Source organism: Canis lupus, chromosome 19 (genome assembly GCF_003254725.2).
Source record: "Canis lupus dingo isolate Sandy chromosome 19, ASM325472v2, whole genome shotgun sequence".
NCBI lineage: Eukaryota > Metazoa > Chordata > Mammalia > Carnivora > Canidae > Canis > Canis lupus.
In genome coordinates this window covers 38,571,570-38,597,444 of record NC_064261.1, presented here as the reverse complement: position 1 = coordinate 38,597,444, position 25,875 = coordinate 38,571,570, and the positions used below count along the sequence as shown (strand labels likewise).

Genomic DNA, 25,875 nt, shown 5'->3' with positions numbered 1-25,875 from the left:
AATACCTATATGAGAAGCAAGCATTTATTTCATAAAACATGTTGATATCTTCAGATGAAATTAAGGATTCTATATTTCTTAGAATGGCATATTGCAATTTATCCCATAATTTTTTTTTTTTAGATTTTATTTATTTATTTGAGAGAGAATGAGCAGTGGGGAGGGAAAGAGGGAGAGAGGGAGAAGCAGACAGTTTGTACAACAGAGCACACAGGCTTGTCCATCTACAAATATATAAAACAGTATGTCAGGCGATACGTTAGAATCTAGATTACCCTGGCCAACCAAACATAAATGGTCCCTATCATCAGAGAACTCATAATCTAGTAAGAAAGAGAGATATTAAATCAATAATGGCAGTCTATCAAAATAAAATAAGAACACATTTTCAGCCAGAAATTTTACTTCTAGAAATGTGTTTCATTAATACATGTGTAATGGAAATATATACAAGGGAATTAATAGCAACATTATTTGTAGCGGCAAAAGACTAGCAAACTAAATTATAGCATGTCTAAAAAATAAAGAGGAATGAGGAATATTACATATGTTGAAATGGAATAATCACCAAGTTATATTGTAAAGAGGAATGATGTTGAAATTATATTGTAAAGAAGAAAAAAAGCCTAGGACAATGTATCTGCTATGCTCATATTTATGTTGTATTTTTTTAAAGGTTTTATTCATTTATTCAGGAGAGACACAGAAGGAGAGGCAGAGACATAGGCAGAGGGAGAAGCAGGCTCCCCATGGGGAGCTTGAGGCAAGACTTAATCCCAGGACCCTGGGATCACAACCTGAGCTGAAAGGCAGATGCTCAAGCCACCCAGGTGCCCCCCATATTTCTGTTTTAACAAGAGACCTATAGACAAACAAATACATGTTTGTGTGTATATAGTCTATTTCAGGAATGGTACTCAAGAAACAACATTATTTGCCTCTGGAAAAGATTAGGATTTGGGGATGGAGGAGATCCCCGCTTCCCTTTTTGAAATGTAATTCACATAATTTAAAACTTAGCCTTTAGGGATCCCTGGGTGGCGCAGCGGTTTGGCGCCTGCCTTTGGCCCAGGGCACGGTCCTGGATATCCGGGATCGAATCCCACGTCAGGCTCCCGGTGCATGGAGCCTGCTTCTCCCTCTGACTGTGTCTCTGCCTCTCTCTCTCTCACTGTGTGCCTATCATAAATAAATAAAAGTTAAAAAAAATTTTTTTTAAACTTAGCCTTTAGAAGTGTATAATTCAGTGAGTTTTAGTGTGTCAATGAATTTGTATAATCATTCCTACCATCCTATTCCAGAACATTTTTATCATACCAAAGTTAATCCCATACCCATTAGCAGGCACTCCTCATTTCCTCCTTCCTCCCTTCCTAGTGTAAAATAATTTATTCTTTTTGTCCATGGAATTGCCTATTCTGGACATTTCATGTAAACGGAATTATATAATATGTCACCACTTTTTGTTTAGTCTGCTGTTTTCAAGGTTCATCCAAGTCGTAGCCTAAATCAGTACTTCTTTCCTTTTTAGGTGGAATAATATTCCATTGTATAGATGTACCTCATTTTATTTATCTACTTATAAGATGATGGATGTTTGGGATCCCTGGGTGGCACAGCGGTTTGGCGCCTGCCTTTGGCCCAGGGCAGGATCCTGGAGACCCGGGATCGAATCCCACGTCGGGCTCCCGGTGCATGGAGCCTGCTTCTCCCTCTGCCTGTGTCTCTGCCTCTCTCTCTCTCTCTCTCTCTCTCTCTCTCTGTGACTATCATAAAATAAATAAATAAAAATTAAAAAAAAAAAAAGATGATGGATGTTTGAATTGTTTCTACTTTTTGGCTATTATGATAATGTTGCTCTGAACATCTTAAAAAAATTAACATATAGTGTATAATTAGTTTCAGAGGTAGAGTTCTGTGATTCTTCAGTTGTATATAACACCCAGTGCTCAATACATCAAATGCCCTCCTTAATGTCCATCACTCAGTTGCCCCATCCTCCCGCCCCTTCCCCTCCAGCAATCCTCAGTTTGTTTCCTATAATTAAGAGTCTCTTATGGTTTATTTCCTTCTCGATTTCATTTTATTTTTCCCTCCCTTTCCCTATGATCCTCTGTTTTGTCTTAAACTCCACATATGAGTGAAATCACGATGATTGTTTTTCTCTGAATGACTGACTTCACTTAGCATAATACCCTCTAGTGCTCTGAACATTTTTGTACAAGTTTTTATGTGAATATGTTTTTACTTCTCCTGGATATACACTTAAGAGTGGAATTAATGGGTCATATGGTTAAGTCCATGTTTAGCATTTCGAGGAGTTATTTCTCATAGTGGTTGCTGCATTTTGCATTCCTACCAGAAATGCATTAGGGTTCCAATTTCTCCAAACCTTATCAACACTTGTAACTGTCTATCTTTTGGATTAAAGCCATCATAGTAGGTATAAAGTAGTATCTCACTGTGGCTTTGATTTGCACTTCTCTAATGACTATGTTGAACATCTTTTCATGTGTTCACTGGCCCTTTTATGTCTTTGGAGAAGTATCTGTTCTGATCCTTTATTGTCTATTCAAGCCCCTGTATCTTCTTTTTATAGTTGAGTTGTAAGAATTTTTAAATATTTTCTAAGTATTAGAGACTTTTCAGGTATATAGTAAAAATATTTTCTTCATTTTGTGAGTTGTCTTTTTACTTTACTAGACATACATTTGAAGTACAAAAGTTTTAAATTTTTTTAATTAAAGATTTTATTTATTTGAGGGAGTGAGCAAGAAAGAGCAAGTGAGAGAGAGAGAGAAAGAGAATGAGCAAGGGGAGGGGCAGAGAGAGGAAGAAGCAGACTCCCTGCTGATCAGGGAGCTCAACATGGGGCTCGAACCCCAGACCCCAAGATCATGACCTGAGCTGAAGGGAGACACTTAACAACTGAGCCACCCACGTGCCCCCCAAAGATTTTAATTTTGATGAAGTCATGATTCTAAGGTCCTGGGATTGAGGCCCATGTTGGGCTTCCTGCTCATTGGGGAGTCTGCTTCTCCCTCTGCCTCTCCCCCTGCTTGTGCTCTCTCCCTCCCTCTCTCTCTCAAATAAATAAATCTTAAGAAAAAAGTCTCCAGTTATTTAAAAAAGTAAGTTCTACATCCATCCATCTTCTCCATCTACATGGAGTTTGAACTTAATGACTCCAGGATCAAGAGTTGCATGCTTTACCAACAGAGCCAGCCAGGCATCCCCAAATACCCAAATTTTGATTTATCAATTTTCTTTATTGTTTATGTTGGTTCTGTTCTTTGATTTTGGTTCTTTTTTTAATAATTTATTTTTTTTTTTAAAGTTTATTTATGATAGTCACACAGAGAGAGAGAGAGAGAGGCGGAGACATAGGCAGAGGGAGAAGCAGGCTCCATGCACCAGGAGCCCGATGTGGGATTCGATCCTGGGTCTCCAGGATCGTGCCCTGAGCCAAAGGCAGGCGCTAAACCGCTGCGCCACCCAGGGATCCCTGATTTTGGTTCTTTGTCATTTCTTTCTATATGCTTATTTTGAGTTTAATTTTCTCCTCTTCTAGTTTCTTAAAGTGGAATCATGAATCATGGATTTTATACCTTCTTTTTCCAACAGAAATATTTAAACCCATACTTTAAAAAATTGAGGTGTAATTTATATACAACATCACACAGCTGACTCTTGAATAACACTGGAATTAGGGGCAGGACCTTTAACCTATGCAATTGAAAATCTGAACTCCCCCACAATTTAACTACAAATAGCCACTTGTTGACTGGAAGCCTTATGGATAACATAGACAGTCAAATAACACATATTTTTTGTGTTCTATGTATTATATGCTATATTTTTATAACAAAAATAAGCTAGAAAAAATATTATTAAGAGAATTATAAGGAAAATACATTTATAGTATTGTAGTACAATACTATAAAAATGCATGTTTAAGTGGACTTTACAGTTTAAACCTGTGTTGTTCAATTATATTAGTTTCAGGTATAAGGATTCACTGTTGTATATATTGTGAAATGATAATCACCATAAGTATAGTTAACATTTCTCACCATACATAGTTATGACATTTTGTTTTCTTGTGATGAGAACTTTTAAGATTTACTCTTAGCAACTTTGAAATATACAATGTGGTATTATTAACTATAGTTGCTATGATGTATATTACATCCCCATGACTTATTTGTTTTACAACTAGAAGTTTGAACCTTTTGACATTTTTCACCCATTTTGCTCCCACCTCTCCCCCCCAAATCCTGTGTCTAGCAACCACCAATCTGTTCTCTGTATCTGTGAGTTTGGTTTTGTTTTTAAACCTGTACATTTTCTTCTAAACACTGCAATGGCCGCATTTCACAAATTTTCATATGTTGTATTTTCATTATCATCCATTTGAAAATTTTGGGGGGGGATTTTTCCCACTGTTCCATGGATTATTTATAAGTATGTGGTTTAATATTCAAGTATTTGAGAATCTTTATAGATATTTTATTATTACTGGTTTTTAAATTATATCTGCTAGTCATAGGACATATTGATAGGATTTCGGCCTTTTGAAAGGTACTGAGACTTGATTTAAGAGTTTATGGTCTAGTTTGATAAATGTCCCATATGCACTTAAAAAGAATATATATTATGTAATTGTTGTCAGTCAGTGCTCTGTAAACATCAGTTAAGTCTAGGTGGTTGATAGTGCTCTTCTGATATCTATATCCTTGATGATTTTTATGTTATCCTTACTGGTAGTTGTTCTTTCATTTAATGAGAGAGGGGCTTTCAATCTCCAATTATGATTATGAGTTTATATATTTTTTCTTTTAATGATGCCAGTCTTTGTTTTAAGAATTCTGAAGCTCTTTGATTAGGCACATATATATTTATATTTTGGATTTTACTGGTGAATTGACCTTTTTATCAATACGAAATATCCCCTCTAATTCTGGTAATATTCCTTTGCTAATCGGTTAAGTGAAAAATGGTAACTCAGTGCAGTTTTAATTTTTGTTTTTCTTATTATACATGAGGTTGACTGTTTATATCTTCTGCCAGTTTATCTCGGTTTGTTTGTTTTCTTATCTATTTTTAGAAGCTCTTTAAATATTAGTGGTTTCACTCTCTGTCTATGATATATGTTGCAAACATTTTCTCAGTTTGTCAGCTGGCTTCTTTGCTTGTAATATTTTATTGCCTTGAAAAAAATTTTTAACAATCAAACTTATTAATCTTTTTCCATATAGTTACTAGATTTTGAGTTATCATTAGGAAAGGTTTCCCAATTTCCAAGATATAGATGCATTTCCTCATATTTTCTTCTATATACACTTGTTGTTTGTCTGTTTTCCCCTCTAAAATATGAAGTGTTCCCATATATTAGCACCAGTCATATTTTTAGAGCTTGAAAATATTTCATAAATGAGAGAATGCCCCCCCCCCTTATTTTCAGTCACAAGAATTGTTTTTAAAGTATTATACAGAGAATTCTTGGGGCCTGGAGAGGGAGCAACATCAATGAAGTTAATATAAGAGAGATGGGACAGGGGCAAGGGTAAAGTTTCCCTCCTTTACTGCTTAATTAGAAAAACTCTGCTTTTCTATGTTTTACCTGTTTACACAATATTATAAGATTTTGTTGACCAAATGTTTCCATGGATTAAAAACAAAGTTCCAAAACTAAAGTATTTCTAAGGTTCCTCGTGACCATAAATTATAGATTCTTACTGATGTTAACCTGCTGTTTCCCTCCTGCTATTTGTATATTAATATCAACTGGGGAGCTTTAAAAAAATTCGTCCTAGAACCTACCCCAAATCAGTTAAATCATCATACCTGGGGTTGGGGGCCTAAAAATACCAGTAACATTAGCATTTTTTTTAAAGCTCCCCAGATGATTGTACTGTACAGGCAAGATTGAGAACCACTGAGTTGAAACCATGTTTTTAGCCTCAATTAACCTACATTGTATTCATCTGAGTTAATAGGTCATTGATACTGAGCCAACAGTATGGGGATATTTGGAAAATACTTAAACTTGAGCAATTAATTAGATTTATACTGTAACTGAGTTTAGGATTTTAATGTATCTTCCATTATAGCGAGTGTTTCCAGTTGAGGATATTAAGTAGCAACTCTGATAAGATTTGTATGACGTTTTTGCCACTGTTAACTGGGAATTGTATCTTGGGCATAAATTGGGTAATTTCACAAATTCTAATGACTCACACATGATTACTTAATAGAGCATGAACCCAAACCTGTTTTTCCTTTGGGTTGATGGCATCACTTTTCACCCAGTTGCTCAAGCTGGAAACCTGGGAATCACGCTGGACTCCTGTTTTGTCACCCCAGCATTTCATGGGTCACTGAGCTCTTTGGATTCTACCTTTGTATCATTTCTTGCACCCATCACTTCCTCTCTACTTCCCCAGTTCCTCAACTCAGGCTCTTACCATCCCTTTGCTCAGCCAAATGTGTGACCTCTGTATCCCTAAAGCACCCTACAGATACTTTTATTCACAGCACTTCTTACATGGCTGTGAGATAATCCCTTATAATAATACTACTAATTCTAATATCTAACAAACATTTATTGATTGCTTACTATGTGTGAGATGCTGTTCTAAGCCACTTTCATTCATTAACTCATTCTTACAACCTTCCTGTGAGATGGGTCCTATCATTATCCCCATTCAACGGACAAAAAAGCAGAGATGATAACTAACTTGCTTAGAGTTGCATGGCTGGTATGTGGTGGAGCTAGGCTTGTGTCTCCATTTCCTCCATTCAGCTAAGAAATGGGACAGAAACTATCTCCAGCTCTGAGCAAAAGGTTTGGTATAGAGCGGATGTTTATTGAATTAAATTGGACCACTACTGTAGTTTTCTAACTGATTCCAATCTCATCCATTTTTAATCAATATCTAACACTGGAGAAAATGCTTTTTTAAATACACATCTGATCATGCCACATCCCTGCTTAAAATCCTTTAATAATTTCCTATTGTCCAGAAGTTGAAGCCCAAATTTCTTGGCATGGAATAAAACGCTTCCAGTAAATGTGAGAAAAAAAAATTGTCCTAAATCTAAACTGGGGCAGAACTTCATGATCTAATATGACTATCTGCTCTTCCTGGGGAATAATGAGCTTTTCTTTTTAAATGGAGATGTGATTGACATATAGCTTTATGTTAGTTTCAGGTGTATGACAAAATTGTTTGATACTTGCATATATCATGAAATGATCACAATAAATTTAGTTAATATTCATCACCAGCATAGTTTATGATAAAATACTTGGGAATTTTTTTTTTAATTTTTTTTATTTATTTATGATAGTCACAGAGAGAGAGAGAGAGAGGCAGAGACACAGGCAGAGGGAGAAGCAGGCTCCATGCACCGAGAGCCCGACGTGGGATTCGATCCCGGGTCTCCAGGATCGCGCCCTGGGCCAAAGGCAGGCGCCAAACCGCTGCGCCACCCAGGGATCCCAATACTTGGGAATTTTTTTGATAGACTTTAATGAGTTTAAGAGTTTCTAGGACACCTCCTCCATTGACTATTAGTCTTCACACTAGTCTAAGACTTTTAACCAATAATACAAAGAAGCTAATTGTCTTTTACTGGATAGCTGTCTTCTTCTTTTTTTAAATCCAGTGAACAATAACTGTTTAACTATTTTTTTCTCCTATAAAATCTCTACCAAGATAGATTCTTTGAATTGGACTTTTCAGAAAGCCTCTTTTTAAAAAATCATGTTTGAAATAAAACTTTGATGTATGCTTGTAATCAATCTGAGAGTGGCTTTGTGTGTTGAAAGAAGGAATGCTTGAATATATGAAAGAGGGAAGCCTGATTGTTACTAGGCCTGAAATATTATTTTTTTTTTAAATAGAGTTCTTTTTTTTAAGATTTTATTTATTTATTCATGAGAGATACACAGAGATAGAGAGGCAGAGACACAGGCAGAGGGAGAAGCAGGCCCCATGCAGGGATCCCGACTTGGGACTTGATCCCAGGTCTCTAGGATCATACCCTGGGCTGCAGGTGGCGCTAAACCGCTGTGCCACCAGGGCTGCCCTGAAATATTAAATATATTTTAAATATGCTAAATTTGAGCTCCTATAAGAATAAACAACACTTTGATTTCTACTAGAAAAAAGGAGTTTCCTAGGTTTTATGAATACATTTACATGAAATAATATGGGAAAATGTATAATAAAGTTAGAGGAAGGCCATGATGGACTAGCAGCTCTATTTCTAGACTCTTGTATTCATTACTGTAAAAAACCAAGAAAATACACCTGCTTATAGAAGCCCTAAAGGCCCAAAGTTATATCTACTCACATCTGTGCCAACAGCTGATCTCGTTCTGAATGCCTGCTTTGTATTCACTGGAGCTTCATTTGTCCTTATTTCTGCTCCTCTTGCTAAAGCTGTTTACAGTTCCAAAACACAACATAATTTTAAAAAGTCCCATGCTATATTACATTTGTTAACTACATTAACATGAAATTGAAATTTAGAAATTTATTTTCCTTTCTAGTCAGGAATTCTTCCATTCTCAGTATTCTGGCCTTCTTGGATATAAATACATTTTAAGGGGGGAAGTATCTGTTCCATTTTAATATGGAGAGAGCAAAGGATTTTAAAGCAGAAATGAAAACCACTCCTCTGCATTTTATGCTTCCTGGTTAAGATACTTCCTTGCTCTCCTTGCTAACTTGATTATGGATGCCTTTTGCCAAACTCCAGACTCATGGTTTGGCAGTATTCAATTATTTTTTAGTAGCTATTGTTCACAGTTCCTCTCTATAGGAGGTTAATTATCCACTTGTGATAATCTGGTTTGTTAATTTTTCAGGCCCTTTATCTATCTGGATATCTTTTATTGATATTTTCTTGTAAATTTCTGACCATTTCTAACTTGTTAGGAATTTCACAAGGGAGAATGAAGTAGGTATAAAAGAACTGGAAATGAAGTTCTTGTGAACGGAATTTCTTGTTCAGAGGGAGAAGAGATAGTAGCAGGGAAGAAGTGGGAAGAAGAGACTCTTCAAAGTATGGTCCTGTATGATGAAGTTTGCATTCTCCATTGCTTCATGCCAGTCTCTACTTGCTAGAAGCTTAATAAGTATTTCTTGAGTTAAAAATACTTTTTGTATTGCTGTTTTTACCACTTGTTTCATAATTGCAAAATGATTATGTTTTAAAGGGATTACATGGAGAATCCTGGATTCAGGAGGCATAGGATATGGACTGCTGCCCTATTTCCAAGACCTCAGGGAGACCTAAGCTCTTGTGACATCTCCGGTTCCTAAATAACATACTGATTCTGGCCTTCTAAAACTAGAGCTTTCTTCTGTCTTCTTCTCTGTGATCCAGGGTTCTATTCTCTTGGCATCCACCATTTTGGAGCTAATTTTGAAGGATATCTGTGCTAATATTTGACAACATCTACATTTTAGTAGGGTTTTTCTAAAGACTCTAAACCCAAAGGAATAATTCTAATGTTGGGCCTTTTAGTTACCATGTCTGCTTCTTCTGAGATCCTGAATTATACCATCTACCCAGACACTGACTTTATTAGGCAGTGGATTATCCTGATTGATTTCACAACACCAGCGCTCTGCCCCAACATAAGTTTCCCTCCCCAAAGCTGGCAACACACATTCCATATGAGGTCAAAGACTTAGTGAGATGCTAATAATAGTGGTTAATATTCCTGCCAGGGAAAAGAAATAAACTGCTTACTTGCTGGGATGTATTAACTTTTTCATATTTTCAGGGAATGCTACAAACACTGAAAGATGTAACTTACTAAATAAATTCAAGTAGTTAGAAGAGAATTCATTTGTCTTCTAGAACAGGAACAATTAGCTATCTTCTCATTAGCCTATTTCATTAGTAGCATATGCAGTAAATACAACATAACTCTATTGTAATGTACCTTACTACAAAAATTCTAACTTACCAAGGATTCAGTGTATTCCCTGAGACATAATTTCCTACAGAAGGAGCCTGGTTTAATTCAATCAATGCACACTAAGATTAGCCTTATACCTACAAAACCATTATACAAACTCAAACAAACATTAACCCAACACCTACTATTTGTAAAGCACTAGAGTAGGTGATATAAATTACTGATATTTGTATAGTCCTTTGGCATAGTATTATCCAAATTACTAGAGTAGGTGATATAAATTACTGATATTTGTATAGTCCTTTGGCATAGTATTATCCCAACTCTCACATCAACTCTGCATGGTTATCATTTCCATTTTACAATTGAGGAACCTAAGGGTGGGAGAGATAAGTGACTTAATGTTAAAAGTCACCTGAATAGGAGAGGAGAGGAAGATGTTGGCAGAGTAGGAGGAGCCTAGGATTGCCTTATCCCATGAACACACCTAGATAACTATCACATACTCCGAAATACCCCAGAAATTGACCTGAAGATTAACAGACAACTCCACAATTAAAGAGAAAGAAGAGGCCACATCGAAGGTGGTGGGAAGTGTGGAGAAGTGCTTTAGGGGAGAAATGGTTCATGGCTGCTGTGGAAGAAAGGGGAGCTGTGTTCATGGAGAAGGATGATGGAGAGAGAAGCACATGGGAATTTACAAGGAGAATGTTTCCCTAAAGCCATTGGCTTGGGAAATTAAAGGCACTGAATTTCATGAGTTCTAAGGATCAGTAAGGCTTAAAGCCTGGAGTTTTAAAGGTCAGCAGGCATGGCTAGGATAGAGCCTGAGGAGCACTGTGCTGTTCCTGGAGAGAAGGTAGGAAACACCCAGGGGCAGACAGCATGGAAATAGTAATCTGAAGAACTCTGGGGGCACACAGTGGAGAGGTAATTTGGTCTTCTTGGAGTGCTTCCCTGAAAGGCATTGTTCACAGAGACACTTCTCTGGGAATAAAATAGCTGATTCATGCCATTTTACTCCCCCACCCCTCAGCATAAACACAGAGCCACCTGTGGGAAGTAGCATAGCAATAGCACAGATATTGGCTACCTAATTTGCTTACATCAAGCCCCAGCCCCACACACTCCAGAAGAACTGCCCTCCTCAGTCATGTTGGCCTTAGTCCTGGGGTAGTGGCCCCTTCTCCAGAAGACTAGCACAAATCCAGTCCACACCACATCTTCCAACCAGAGTTCTGCAGAGCCTCAGTTCTTTTTTAAAATTTTATGTATTTATGTACTTATGTATTTATGTATTTTTATAAATTTATTTTTTATTGGTGTTCAATTTGCCAACATATAGAATAACACCCAGTGCTCATCCCATCAAGTACCCCCTTCAGTGCCCATCACCCAGACACTCCCACCCCCTGCCCACCTCCCCTTCCACAACCCCTAGTTCGTTGCCCAGAGTTAGGAGTCTTTAAAGATTTATTTATTTTAGAGATGGAGAGTGAGAGTAAGTAGGGGGAGGGGCAAAAAGGAGATGGAGAGAAGCAGACTCCCCCTTGAGTGGGGAGCCTGATGCAGGGCTTGATCCTAAGACCCTGAAATCATGACCTGAGCTGAAACTGAGAGTTGGATATTCAACGGACTGAGTCATCGAGGCATCCCTGCAGGGCCTCAGTTCTAGTGGAGGTAGTGACAAGTTACATTTTGTAGGCAGACCAGAGAACACCTCGCTAAAACTTGCCGCATTCAGGTCAAGGGCCAAACACTGCTCACACATGGCAAGGAGAGCCCTGCGAAAGCCTGACCTGAAGGATAGAGAATCCAGAATTCAACAGTAGAGGGTACACAGCACACACCAGAGACACTCCCTGAGGTGCCAGACCCCGGGTGCTGCATGGCATCTTTTTCATAAGGCCATTACTCTCAGGAGCAGGAGATATTAAGTGGCTTTTCTGACACAGAGAAGAAGGCAGAGACTTAGACAAAATGCAAAGACAGAGGAATTTATCCCAAATGAAAAACCAAGATAAAGCCATGGCCGGAGATCTAAGTGAGATATATATAGGTAACATGCCTGATGGAGAATTTAGAGCAACAATCTTAAGAATACTCACTGGACTTGAGAAAAGAATAGGAGACATTAGTGAGATCTTTGCCGCAGAGATAAAAGAGGTACAAAAGAATTAGAGATCAAGGGTGCAATAAACAATAAAAACATGCTAGATGCAATGAACAGCAGGCTAGAAGAGCAGAAGAACAAATTAATGACCTAGAAGACAAAGTAACGTAAAGAAATGAAGCTGAACAAAAGAGAGAAAGAACTATGCAGGACAAGAATAGACTTAGGGAACTCAGTGAGTCATTGAGTCACGCAAATGTGATAACATTCATTTTATAGGAGTCTCAAAAGAAGGAGAGAAAAGGGGGCAGAACATTTTTTGAAGAAGTAATAGCTGAAAACTTCCCTAATCTGGAGAAGGAAACAGAATCCAGATCCAGGAAGCAACTAGAATACCCATCAAAATCAACAAAAGCAGGTCAACACCAAGCCTGTAATTAAATTTGCAAAATATAATGATAAAACATCTTAAAAGCAGCAAGACAAAAGAAGTCATTAATTTACAAGGGAACACCTATAAGGCTAGCTGGAGATTTTTTCAATGGAAACTTAGGAACCCACAAAGGAGTGACATGATATATTCAAAGTGCTGTATGGGAAAAAATTGCAGCCAAGAATACTCTACCCAGCAAGGCTGTCATTCAGAGTAGAAGGAGAAATAAAGAGTTTCCCAGAAAAACAAAAACTAGAGGAGTTCATGACCACAAACCAGCCCTGCAAGAAATATTAAAGGGGGCTCTTTGAATGGAAAGGAGAGACCAAAAGTAACAGTACAAAGGCAGGGAACACAAAAGCAGTAAAAAATGAATATTTATGTAAAAAACCATCAAGGAACTCACTCACACAAAAAGTATATAAAATATAATAACATACCTAAAACATGGAGCAGAGAGGAGAAGAGAATGGATTCAAACTTAAGTAACCATTGATTTAATATAGACTGCTATTTGCAGAAGAGGTTGTATAGACACTAATGATAACCATACATTAAAATCACTAATAAATATGGAAAGAATAGAGAAAGAAATCCAAAAACATCACTAAAGAAAATCAGCAAACCATGAAAGAAAGATAACAAATGATCAGAGAAAATTTTGCAACCACAAAACAAGTAATAAATTGCCATAAATACATATCTAATAATAATTACTTAGAGTGTAAATGGAATAAATGCTCCAATCAAAACACATAGTGTATCAGAATGGATAAAGAAACCAGACCTATCTATATTGCTGATTATGAGACTCATTTTGATCCTTAAGACATCTGCAGGTTGAAAGTGAGGGATGGAGAAACATTTATCATGCAAACGGTTGTCAAAAGAAAGCCAGAGTAGTAGTACTTATATCAGAGAAACTAGACTTTAAAACAAAGACAGTAACAGGAGACAAAGAAGGGCACTATAAAATAATAAAGGGGACAATCCAAAAGAAGAAACAATGATTGTAAATATTTCTGCACCAAACTTGGGACCACCCAAGTTGTAAAACAATTAATAACAAACATAAAGGAACTGATAATAACACAATAATAGTAGGATTTTAACACCCCACTTATATCCACGGACAGATTATCTAAACAGAAAGTCAACAAGTAAACAATGGCTTTGAATGACACACTGGACCAGATCGACTTAACATACATTCAGAACATGCCATCCTAAAACAACGGAATACTCATTCTTTTCAAGTGCACTTGGAACACTTTCCAGAATACATCACATACTAGGTTACAAATCAGATCTCAAAAAATACAAAAATATTGAAGTAATACCATGCACCTTTTCTGACTACAGTGCCATGAAACTAGAAGTCAACCATAAGAAATCTGGAAAGACCACATATACATGGAGGTTAAATAATATGTTACTGAACAATGAATGGGTCAAATAAGAAATCAAAGAAGAAATAAAAAAATACCTGGAAACAAATGAAAATGAAAGTACAACAGTCCAAAACCTTTGGGATGCAGCAAAAGCTGTCTTAAGATGGAAGTATATAGCAATACAAGCCTACCTCAAGAAGCAAGAAAAACTCAAACTACTTAATTTTACACCAAGAGGGGCCAGAAAAAGAACAACAAATGAAGTCTAGAACTAAGGGATGGAAGGAGATAATAAAGATTAGAGCAAAGATAAATGAAATAGAAACCTAAAAACATATCAGTGAAACCAACAATCAGTGAACCATATCTGGTTCTTTGAAAAAAATCAATTAAATTGATAAATCCCTAACCAGACTTATCAAAAAGAATAGAGAAAGAACCCACACAAATAAAATCACAAATAAGAGGAGAAATAACAACCAACACCACAGAAATACAGAGAGTCATGAGAGAATTTTATGAAAAACTATTTGCCAACAAATTGGACAACCTGGAAGAAATGGATAAATTCCTAGAAACATAAAACCTACCAAAACTGAAACAGAAAGAAATAGAAAACTCAAACAGACTGATGCATAGCAAAGAAATTGAATCAATAATAAAAAAATTCCCGAAAAAACAAAAGTCCAGGGCCAGATGGCTTCACAGATGAATTCTACCAAACATTTATTATTATTATTTTAAAGATTTTATTTATTTATTCATGAGAGACACAGAGAGAGAGAGAGAGGCAGAGACACAGGCAGAGGGAGAAGCAGGCTCCATGCAGGGAGCCCAATGCGGGACTCAATCCTGGGTCTCCAGGATCAGGCCCTGGGCTGAAGGTGGCGCTAAACTGCTGAGCCACCCGGGCTGCCCCTCTACCAAACATTTAAAGAAGAGTTAATATCTATTCTTCTCAAACTATTGCAAAAAATAGAAAAAGAAGGAAAACTTCCACATTCATTTTATGAGACCAGCATTATCCTGATACCCAAACCAGATAAAGACTCCACTAAAAAAGAAAACTACAAGCCAATATCCCTGATGAACATGGGTGCAAAAATTCTTAATAAAATACTAGGAAACTGAATCCAACAGTATATTAAAAAAATCATTCACCATGATCAAGTGAGATTTCTTTCTCACATGCAAGAGTAGTTCAATATTCACAAATCAATCAATGTGATACATCACACCAATAAGAGGAAGGATAAGAACTGTATGATCATTTCAATAGATGTAGGAAAAGCATTTATTTGATGACAACATCTACTCGTTATAAAAACCCTCAACAAAGTAGGGATAGAGGGAACATCCTCAACATCACAAAGGTCATATACAAAAAACCCACAGCTAACATCATCTTCATTGGGGAAAAACAGAACTTTTCCTCTATGGTCAGGAACAAGGCATGGATGTCTACTTTCACCACAGTTATTTAACATAATACTGGAAGTCTGAGTCACAGTAATCAGACAACACAAAGAAATAAAAGGCATCGAAATTGGCAAGAGAGAAGTAAAACTTTTACTATTTGCAGTTGTCATGATACTCTGTATAGAGAACCCAAAAGACTCACCAAAAAATTGCTAAAACTGATACACAAATTTAGCAAAGTCACAGGATACAAAATCAATGTACAGAAATCTGTTGCATTTATATACACTAATAATGAAGCAGCAGAAAGAGAAATTAAAGTATCAATCTTTACAATTGTACCAAAAAAATAAGATACCTAGGAATAAACCTAACCAAAAAAAGGTGAAAGACCTGTACTCTGAAAACTATAGAACAATGATGAAAGAAACTGAAGACAAAACAATATCTGTGTTAATAGATTGGAAGAACAAATATTATTGAAATGTCTATACTGCCCCCCAAAATCCACACATTGAATGCAATCCCTATCAAACTACCAATGGCATTTTTCACAGAACTAGAACAAACAATCCTAAAATTTGTGTGGGATTACAAAAGACCCTGTAGCCAAAGCAGCCTTGGAAAAGCAAAGCAAAGCTGGAGGCATCACAATTTCTGGACTTCAAGGTATGTTGCAAAGCTGTAGTGAGATCAGAACAGTATGGCATTGGCACAAAAGTAGACACATAGATCAACAGAACAGAATAGAAAACCCAGAAATGAACACCACTGTATGGTAATTAAAAAGCAGGAAAGAATATCCAGTGGGAAAAAGACAGTGTTTTCACAAGTGGTGTTGGGAAATCTGGACAGCAAGATGCAAAAGATGACTGGACCACTTTCTTACACTATACAAAAATAAACTCAAAAGGAATTAAAGACCTAAATGTGAGGCCTGAAACTGTAAAAATCCTAGAGGAGAGCATAGGCAGTAACTTCTTTGACATTGGCTGTAGTAACTTTTAATTTAATTTAATTTAATTTATTTAATTTTTAAAGTCAGTTCCATGCCCAATGTGGGGGCTTGAACTCATGACTCCAAGATCAAGAGTTACATGCTTTACCAACTGAGCCAGCCAGGTGCCCTCTGTAGCAATTTTTTTCTAGATATATTTCCTGAGGCAAGGGAGACGAAAGTTAGAATAAACTACTGGGACTACATCAAAATAAAAAGCTTCTTCTGCACAGCAAAGGATATAATCAGCAAAACTAAAAGGTAACCTATGGAATATTTGCAAATGATATATCTGATAAAGGGTTATTATCCAAAATATATAAAGAATTTATAAAACTCAATACCCCAAAAATGAATAATCCAATTAAAAGTGGACAGATGGAAAAAAATAAAATAAAAGTGGGCAGATGATATCAATAGACATTTTTCCAAAGAAGGCATCCAGGTGGCCAAAAGACACATGAAAAGATGCTCACTGTTACTGATCATCAGGAAAATTCAAATCAAAACAACATGACACATGAAAAGATGCTCAATGTTACTGATCATCAGGAAAATTCAAATCAAAACAACATGACACATGAAAAGATGCTCAATGTTACTGATCATCAGGAAAATTCAAATCAAAACAATTATGAGATATCAACTCATACCTTTCAGAGATTATGTAATTTAGGTTCTCCATTTAGCAATTTCATTTTCTACTATTTTTAGAAATAGTAGGGGCTCAAAAATAGTATATATATATATATATATATATATATATATATATATCCTCTAAATATTTATTATTCTATTTATTCCCTGTATTCTTTCTATATATTTATTTACTCTTAAAGTATTATGTAAATTTTTATTTATGAAAGTAATGCCTGTACATAGTTAAATAATCCAATATCACTAAAATATCTTTCTCATTAAAAGCAGTTCTGTGCCTATGTTCCTAACTCTTATCCTTCGAGGCAGACACTCACCATTTTAACTTGCATCTTCTGATACTTACCTTCATTATTCTATATTATTACCTTATTCTATTCTTGATTTTTTTACCTTTAGAGAGTATTTACTGACTTCTCATTATGATCGTTGAGAATTTCTTTGTTACTCCAACTTCTCTCCTCCATTTTTCCATTAGATTTAGAATTTTCACTTGAAACAGTACCTAGTATTTATACTATTATGACTATAAATATTGTTTACTGCTGAGTCAAGTAATGTACAATGATTATCTGCCCTCATATGGGTGTTTGTTTTCTTGGAGTTAATTATCTCCTTTTCTTTCATTTGCTTAATTTTCTATGTACATACTGCTTATTTGTTCCTAAAACATCAACATATCTGTTGAATGCCTGGTAATCATTTCAAACTCACACACCCATGAAATGATCCATTAGTTCCATTTTTTTTCTCTCTTGGAGACTTCCCTTTACAGCATTCTGTCCTTGTGCTCTAATGTGGACAGGTTGCTCTCTTGTCTGGCTGTTGTGGTAGGACTTTCCTCAGCCATTTTAGTTGGGGGTTGTTTTTGAGAAAATTTGCTAATATGGATATAACTAGAAGGAGGAAGCATTAATATTTTAGAGAGAATCCAAATTATTAATATATATTGCTTTGGTGTTCTGGATTCACCAGCCATTGAGGTCACATAAAATGAGGTTGCATTTGCTTTTTGATGCCCAAATTATAATGGCTCAAGCCTTCACAGTTAGAATGCAAATTCTGAGCACCACTAACTTTGCAAAGTGCCCTCTGACTTTTTCTGGGGTCGCTAAAAGGGATGTGTTCACATGTGATCACTAACTAGTCCCATCTGCTAGTTACCACAAGGCATTTGCCATTTTCTCCCTCTTTTGCTCTGACCCTCTGGCAATATGTATTGCCCTGAATGGTGTTTGATGGTGCTGATAGTATCCCTCACTGCTAATGCTAGTTTTCACTCATAAGTTAGGTATTGTATTTGCCAGGGGCATTTTCTGCTGATTTTACTATTTCTAAGAATACCAGAGGTACTAGGTTTGATGGGAGGTTGCCAGAATGACTCCCCACTTCCATGCTACTTCCTCATACCTTCTCCATTGCTCAAAGTTCAGAATTCACAGTCTCTTTCAGTTTCTCCTTTTTGTAATTTCCTCCCCATCACCCCTCTGTTCAAATAAATTTTGGACAGTTGATTTGGACAGAGCTAAGCACCATTTTGGCAAGAATAACATAAAAGCTAGAAAGCTCAGAAGCACAGCTCAACTATATGATTTGTTACCAAACCAGAATATTTAATATTTATATTCTAGTGAGTTTCTTAAGCCAGGGAAACAGCTTTAAAGTAAAATGAAGTCTTCATTCTGGAAATGGAAACCTCTTGCAACTTTGAAATGATGGACCTCTTTTTCTGCTAGACAAGATTTTAAATACCTTAGAGTCTACTTTCAATCCAAGTATCACATTACAAATCTTTAAAAATGTCCATATTTTAAAATAAATCCTCAAGTTTTTTTTCCTTAGAAAATTTGGAAACCTTCTATAGATATTTGTAAATAATATGAGGGAATTGAAATAATAAATTTTTGAGAATTTTCACTAATTCAAACTGGACGTTGCCCTAATAATGATGCCCTAATAATGCCCTAATAATGATGTAACCTACAGAGTTAGCATTTTCAAAAAAAAGACTTAAAGGTGGAAATGCCACTAAGAAGGAGATCTGTGAGCAGATGACAACAAAAGACTTTCTCTTGTGAAGTTTAAAGTAATACCATATTGGTCTTTTTGGGCCAAATGATAAAATTGTTTTCAAAAGGATGACCATACATTATTATTCCAGAAAAAATTTCAGGTGGTATTCCAGACCCTTCATCATCTTCCCCTGCCTCCTTGTCAAATGTCATTTCCTCCTTCTTTAATGTCCCAATTTTCATTTAGTCGATGAGGACAGTTGGGTTCATAATTTGCCCAATTAGTAAGAGGTAGAGCCAAGATTTTAACACAGGTCAATTTGACTTCAAAATTGGTAGCTCTTTTCCTGCTTACCATATTGCAGCATGTCATTTTGGATGGGTACAGAGATGACCCTAAGGAACAGAGCTGATCTAAGGGAATTACCCAGCCATGTGGATTATTTGGGATTTCCCTGGTGTATATTGATGGTTCCTTAGCATTATACACTGTGTTGAGGAGGCTCCTGTACAAGCAAATCTAATCCTAACCTTCCCTGTCCCTCTCCTTTCTTCTAATGCCTTTTCTTCCATCCCCTTTTTGGAGAGAGGCCAAGTAACCAGTTGCTGATCCTATACTTTGCTCCCCATAAGCCATCCACAGGGAAGACCCCACTTGCCTTTCCTATGACATCTGTTAAGAGCTTGAGTGCCAGAGGATCATGAACCAAGGAGTCTGTGTAAAAGGAACCAAGGTATTTCTTTGGGTTGATTGGATTGTCCTGGGCACACAGATCTGGACGCATGTTGAATCCATGGGAGATTCTTCCAACTGTGAAAGGGAAGGCGCCACCTGCAAGTAAAACCCATTAGTGAGGGGCTAGTGTCAATTGAAAAGGATATTTTTCAATTCTTATGTTGTATGCAAAGAGAAATTACTGTGGTCCAGTATTTACAAAGAATTTATTGTGTCCCAAATGCTGGGAGATGACCCAGAACAAATGATATGAACTCATCTATAAATTCACGTTTGAGGGATTTATCCTAAAGAAAGAAGAAAAGTGTGTGAAGATATGTGGTCAAGCTTTTCAAATGCATTTTGCTTATAATAGCAAAATACAGAGGCAACCTATCAGCTGGGAAATATCTAAATAACGATGGCATATCCATAAAATGTATTGCCATGCACACAACCATCAAAAATGGTGGTTGTGGTGGTGTGTGTGTGTGTGCCCAAGAGTTAGAAATTAGAAACTCAATTACCTGGAGGGACCTAGCAGAAAATGTAAGTGAATGAAATAGGCCTATTTGTAAATAGTAGAGAGTGGTAGGGACTGTTGCAAACTGGAGAGCTTGTGGTTTGACTAGAGGAATTTAAACAACAGCAACAACCAAACAACACAATAAAACAAAAACTACGCCAACCAAACTAACTTTGCCTGCAAAAATGGAGTTTGGTCCCCAAACCACCATATACTTTATGACTAGAATGATGGCTGCAGGCATGTTATAGACTGAATTATGGAGTCCCTCCAAAATTTGTATGTTGAAGCCCTATCTCCCAATATAACTGTATTTGGAGACAGGAGTAATTAAGGAGGCAATGTAAGGTTAAATGAGGTTATAAAGTGGGACTTTAATCTGACAGGAGAAAGGAGAGGGATAATGAGTTTTAGGATTAGATTTGCTTACACAGGAGATCCACCCCAGAGCCTCCTTCAACAGTGTGTGTATTGCCAGAGAACCATTACATATACCAGGAAAATCCCAGATAATCTACATAGCTGGGTAATTCCCTTCAGCTCCTGTTCTTTAGAGTCATCTCTGTACCAATTCAAAGCGACATGTCACATACATAGTGAGAAATGGCCTTCTTCAATCCAGGAAGACAAGTCTCACCAGAAACCAACCCTGTTGGCACTTTGATCTTGGACTTCTAGTCTCCAGAACTGAGAAAATAAAGTTCTGTTGTTTAAGCCACCGAGATTGTGGTATTTTATCATGGTAGACTGAGCTGAGTAATGCAAATAGGGCCTTACCTCCATGTGCAAAACACACTTTCAATTTAGGAAATTTCTCAAACACTCCTCCCATGATCATGGAACAAATGGCTGTGGTGGTCTCTGCTGGCATTCCTGAAAGAGGGAACAGTCACAGGGTGCAGTGCTTGTCATCTCAAGCAAGATCAGTGATCCTAATAGTTGGGGAATGGCAGCTTGGTGTGATAGTCAATGCTGAGAAATGTGAGGTCCCTCTCTCCCAGCATGGCTTGGTTGTCTACAAACCATTACTTTGGTGAGCAGACCATCTAAAGCTTCCTATTTGCCACTTGCAGGTGGAATCATCTAATGGACAACAGAGTCGAGGAACCAGAGGACCTAGCTTTTGTTCGGATTCCTCCACTTCAGTTTTGGATGTGGTTGGGCAAGCAGAGTACAGAGAGTCTGAGTTGAACCCTAACTATTTTAATTTTCTGCTTCCTAGCCTTTGACAAATTAATTTTTTAAAGATTTTATTTATTTATTTATTTATGAGAGACACAGAGACATAGGCAGAGGGAGAAGCAGGCTCCCTGCAGGGAGCCTGATGTGGGACTTGATTCCTGGACTTTGGGATCACGTCCTGAGCCAAAAAGCAGATGCTCAACCACTGAGCCACCCAGGCATCTACCTTTGACAAATTATTTAATGTCCCTGAGCCTGTGCCTCTTCACCTGTAAAATGGGGATAGTGTTGCCCATCTTGCAAGACTATTGTGGAGCCTTGAAAACGATGATGTTGGGCAGAGTCCTGGCCAGAACTTCACATTGGAGGTGCTCAACAAATATTAGTTGCTTCCCATGCCTCAGCTGCCTCATCTGTAGAATGCATTTGTTCTTGCCACTTACTACTAAATAAACATTAAATAAAATTATAATTACTGCCAAATCTTTTCCGCTTCTTAGAGATGAAGTTGAAGATCCCTGGGTTAAAATAAGTTGTTTCAAGTGCTTTGTGCTCCTTTGTGCAGCTGTTCCATGCCTGATGCCTTCAGCTCCATGGAGTTAGTCTTCGATACATTTCCAGGCAACTGCTTTTCAGAGATCTCTGGGGGCTCCCCAGGCAAGCCTGTACTTCAGGAGAAGACTTACTCTCTGGCTGCCAAATGGGGCTATACCAGATGCTCATCTTGCCCCAAGCCTGTCATTGCTCAGAGATACCCCCGGATCCCTGGCCTTTTGGGAATTCTGGAAGAACCATAAATTCATATCCATCTGGGAGTGATTTGTGGACAGAGCTTCCTGAAGGCAGGGAGATGGACAGCATCACTTCCTTTTGGTCCTGTGATTCTGCTCTCCTAACTACTTGGACCATAGTTACATAATCCATTCTCTATAACAGGAGCCAAAATGGAATAATTACAGTGTCAGTTGCATCATGTCCTTCCCTTACTGGGAGTCCTCTAATCTTCTAGTAACCTTTTGTGTCCAGAATAGAATTCTGAAATTAGCCTATTTGTTTATTATATGTGCAATTGTTTGTCATCTCTTTCTTCTAACCAGAACACAAGATTCAGGAGGGCAGAGGGTTGGTCCATGTCAATGTCCTCAGTGCCTAGTATAGGGCCTGGCATACTGGAGGAGATAATATATACGTGTTGCATAAATGAATGATGAAGTGGCTTTGTATCCTCTCTGTTTTTCATATGGTATGTTGTAATACAAATAAGTTTGTGGTACTAGTCAAAGTGTTGCCTGAATTAGGATGAGATTTTCTTTGGAGCTGGACAGCATTGGTGCCTCTTAGGTTGTCTCTTCCGGCTAATTGTTGCTCAAAAATTTGGTGGAGGATGGGTAGGAGGCTGCCTTACTAAATATGTCGGTCTCCAAAAGCAATCAGAGAGCCACAAAATGTCAGAGCAGAAGGATATAGTGTAGACTAGCTCTCCCATTTTACACATGAGAAATGGGCCTGAAAAGGTGAAGTGAGAACACCGGTTATACAGAGAACTAGAGACTAGCTGAACTGAAACTCAGTTTTCTTACATCCAATATATTACTCCATTTAATTCTTCATGTGGGTTACTATATCATTACTTATACTAATTGGGCTGAGGAGAGAATGGATAATGGCTTCCCTAAAGAAAATTCAAGGCTGTTCATGTGGGAAACCTACTATTTACTGGGTTTGTAGATGAACTACACTTTTTACTTGTGGCCACAGAATTGATACCTGTCACCATCTCTCATTATCAGGGATAATAAGGAGAGATTGGATAGGCCAAGCAGAAGTCTCTCTTCTTTCCCTTCTGTAGGAACACAGAACAGTAGAAAGGAGCAGATAACAGGAAAATTGAAAGCCTGGGTCATCTACGATCTAGTGTGGTGGAAGTTGACCTTCTACTTGTAACTCCACAGTTCTCATTGTAAGGACTGATACTATTGTTGGCTCTTTAAAAAAATCTATTAGCAAGCATGGTTATCTTAAAAAAAATCCATTAGGTAGGCATGGTTACTTATTTTTGAAGCCTTTTTGGGAGTCTGTAGTGAGGTACCTTTGAAGTCAGACAGATTTGTGTAAATTCCATTTTCACTTATTAACTGTATGACTTGGATAACTTATCTAACCAATCTGAGACTCCATTTCTTCACCTATAAAGTGATTATTATAATGTCAATCTCATAGAGTTTTGTGTGGATATGATTCAAATTACAGTAATATATGCAGCATTTATCCAAGAGCTCAGTAACTCACAATCCTGTTAATTATTCATACTTTCTCTTTTTGACATGGTAGGGTTCCAGAAATAATTGGAAAAAAAAAAAACCCAAAGGCTTGATTCTCTTTTCCAGATGCCAAGTTGATACAAACCTACAAGCCAAGGGAGCCAGTATTTGGCCATCCGTCCATCCATTTGCATGTCCCAGGGGTGCACAAATAACGAACAGTTCAGTTTTTCTGCCACCTTTAAAGAAGCAATGAGAGAGAAAGAGAGAGAGTTATTTGGATGAGCCAGCAGATATAGGGTGCTATTTTAGGGAAACTGTTTTTTCTCTGGCTCTATATTGATCTGAATAAATAAGCTAACCTATTTTTGAGGTTGTTTCTTAATCTATATAAAAGAGGCATTGAGAAATTCTGCTCCTGCTTAGAAAATAAGAAGGTCTCTTTAGAATTAACAAGGGGCTTGGTGGATTTACCACCGAGGTGATGAATTTAATATATTGTTTGGCAAAACAAGTTGCAGGAAACATCCAGCATTCAAATGTTTTAGCTGAGAGCAAAATGCTCAAGGACTGATCCCATGCCTCAAATGCAGGGGAAGTTTCCCCTGATGGTTCCTATTTGATCCAGTTTTTCAGAAGGACGATTCGGATTGTACCCTTGGAGTCAGATCTAGAGGGTTCCCTTGTTTCCTCCTGCTTGGAAACTTGAGGATGTCGAAGTGTAGAAGTGCTGGGCTGGGGGCCAAGGTCTTGTGACTGGACTGGAGCAGGCTTGCCTGACCCAAACCATTGGCCAGACAGAGCCCAACACCGGCTGGGAATTTCTGGGAATCTACAGGTACTTACAAAGCCTCAGCAGCCCAGCTGAGTCCCTGAACAGTCTTTTGTGAATGAGAGGACTTTAGAAAGTCAAGAGCTCACAGTGTCTCAGCCAGGCAGGTACTGAGATGAATGTCATGGGCAAACCTTTTTTCCAGGGCCTTCTGGGAAGTGGAAATCCTATCTGGATGGAATGACTTTTATTCAACAAAATGTTTAATTTCAAAAAGTTCCCTCAACAGGCATTGGGTATGAGTGCTTAACAAGGTTCAAAATAGGTTTTCCTTACCTCGTTTCTTTTCCAAATATATTGAGATGCTGGAGTGATTCGTCCTACCTTCACATATAAATATGTGGGCTAAATAGACTGATGCGATGTGAGTTCTGGACATGAGCATTTTTATTTTTATTTTTATTTATTTATTTTTAGGAAAAGAGAAAGAGAGAGAGAGTGCATGAACATTAGCGGGGGTCAGGGGAAGAAGCAGAGGGAGAGAAATCATCCTAAGCAGGCTCCACGCCCAGTGTGGAACCCAACACCAGGCTCTATCTCACCACTCTGATATCATGACTTGAGCTGAAATTAAGACCCTGACACTTAACTGACTGAGGCATCCAGGCACCCCTTGACATAAGCATTTTTAAAATGGAGATGCAATTCTTGGGCAACAAGGGATTCTGGAAGTGGCAGATAAAGGGTAGATTGGAGAATGGACTTCTAATTCATCAGGTTCTGGAGGCAGAAGGGAGAGGAGCTAATTAGCTTCTGATAATGGATGCAGGCTGGGTCAACTTCTTGGGAGGGGTATCAAAGGCACAAAATCATGGTATCTCAGTGGGATTTGACTCTTATTAGAATAAAACTTTATTCTATGTACCTGTGATGGTGCATTTCTCATCAATTTAAATTAGTAAATATTTTTGATCCCTTCTCTGTGAGGCATTGTAGAGAACACAAAAAGAAGTCCCTTAACTTTCAAAATCATGATCTCATATTAACTAAGAACTTACCATGTGCTAAAACTATTATAAGAATTTTACAATTGTTAACTAGTTTAATCCTTTTTAAGATGAGCACTTTTTAAAATTGAAATATAGTTGACACACAATGTTACATTACTTTCAGGTGTACAACATGGTGATTTGACAACTCTGTACATTATGCTGTGCTCACACAAGTATAGCTATCATCTGTCACCATACAACAGTATTATAATATTGATTTTATTCCCTATGCTGTACCTTTCATCCTTGTGACTTATGTGTTCCATAACTGGAAGCCAGGTATCTCCCACTCTGCTTGACCCATTTTGCCCAACCCTACCCCCTTCCCTCTTGCAGCCATTAGTTTGTTCTCTGCATTTATTGAGTCTGTTACTATTTTTGTTTGTTTATTTTCCTTTTAGATTC

The 25,875-nt window shown here is 37.4% G+C and overlaps 1 protein-coding gene across 3 annotated transcripts in view; it reads right to left on the bottom strand.

Moving 5' to 3' along the window:
* The window catches only part of ACMSD (aminocarboxymuconate semialdehyde decarboxylase), a 66,286-nt gene that overhangs the window by 5,259 nt on the left and 35,152 nt on the right, over window positions 1-25,875 (bottom strand). For all 3 annotated transcript variants that reach the window (XM_035702369.2, XM_049097332.1, XM_049097333.1), the window contains 3 exons: window positions 23,792-23,885; window positions 20,981-21,076; window positions 19,622-19,794 (listed from right to left, as the gene is read on the bottom strand). In XM_035702369.2, the coding sequence (XP_035558262.1) occupies window positions 19,622-19,794; window positions 20,981-21,076; window positions 23,792-23,885 (363 nt within the window). The remainder of the gene's footprint in view (window positions 1-19,621; window positions 19,795-20,980; window positions 21,077-23,791; window positions 23,886-25,875) is intronic.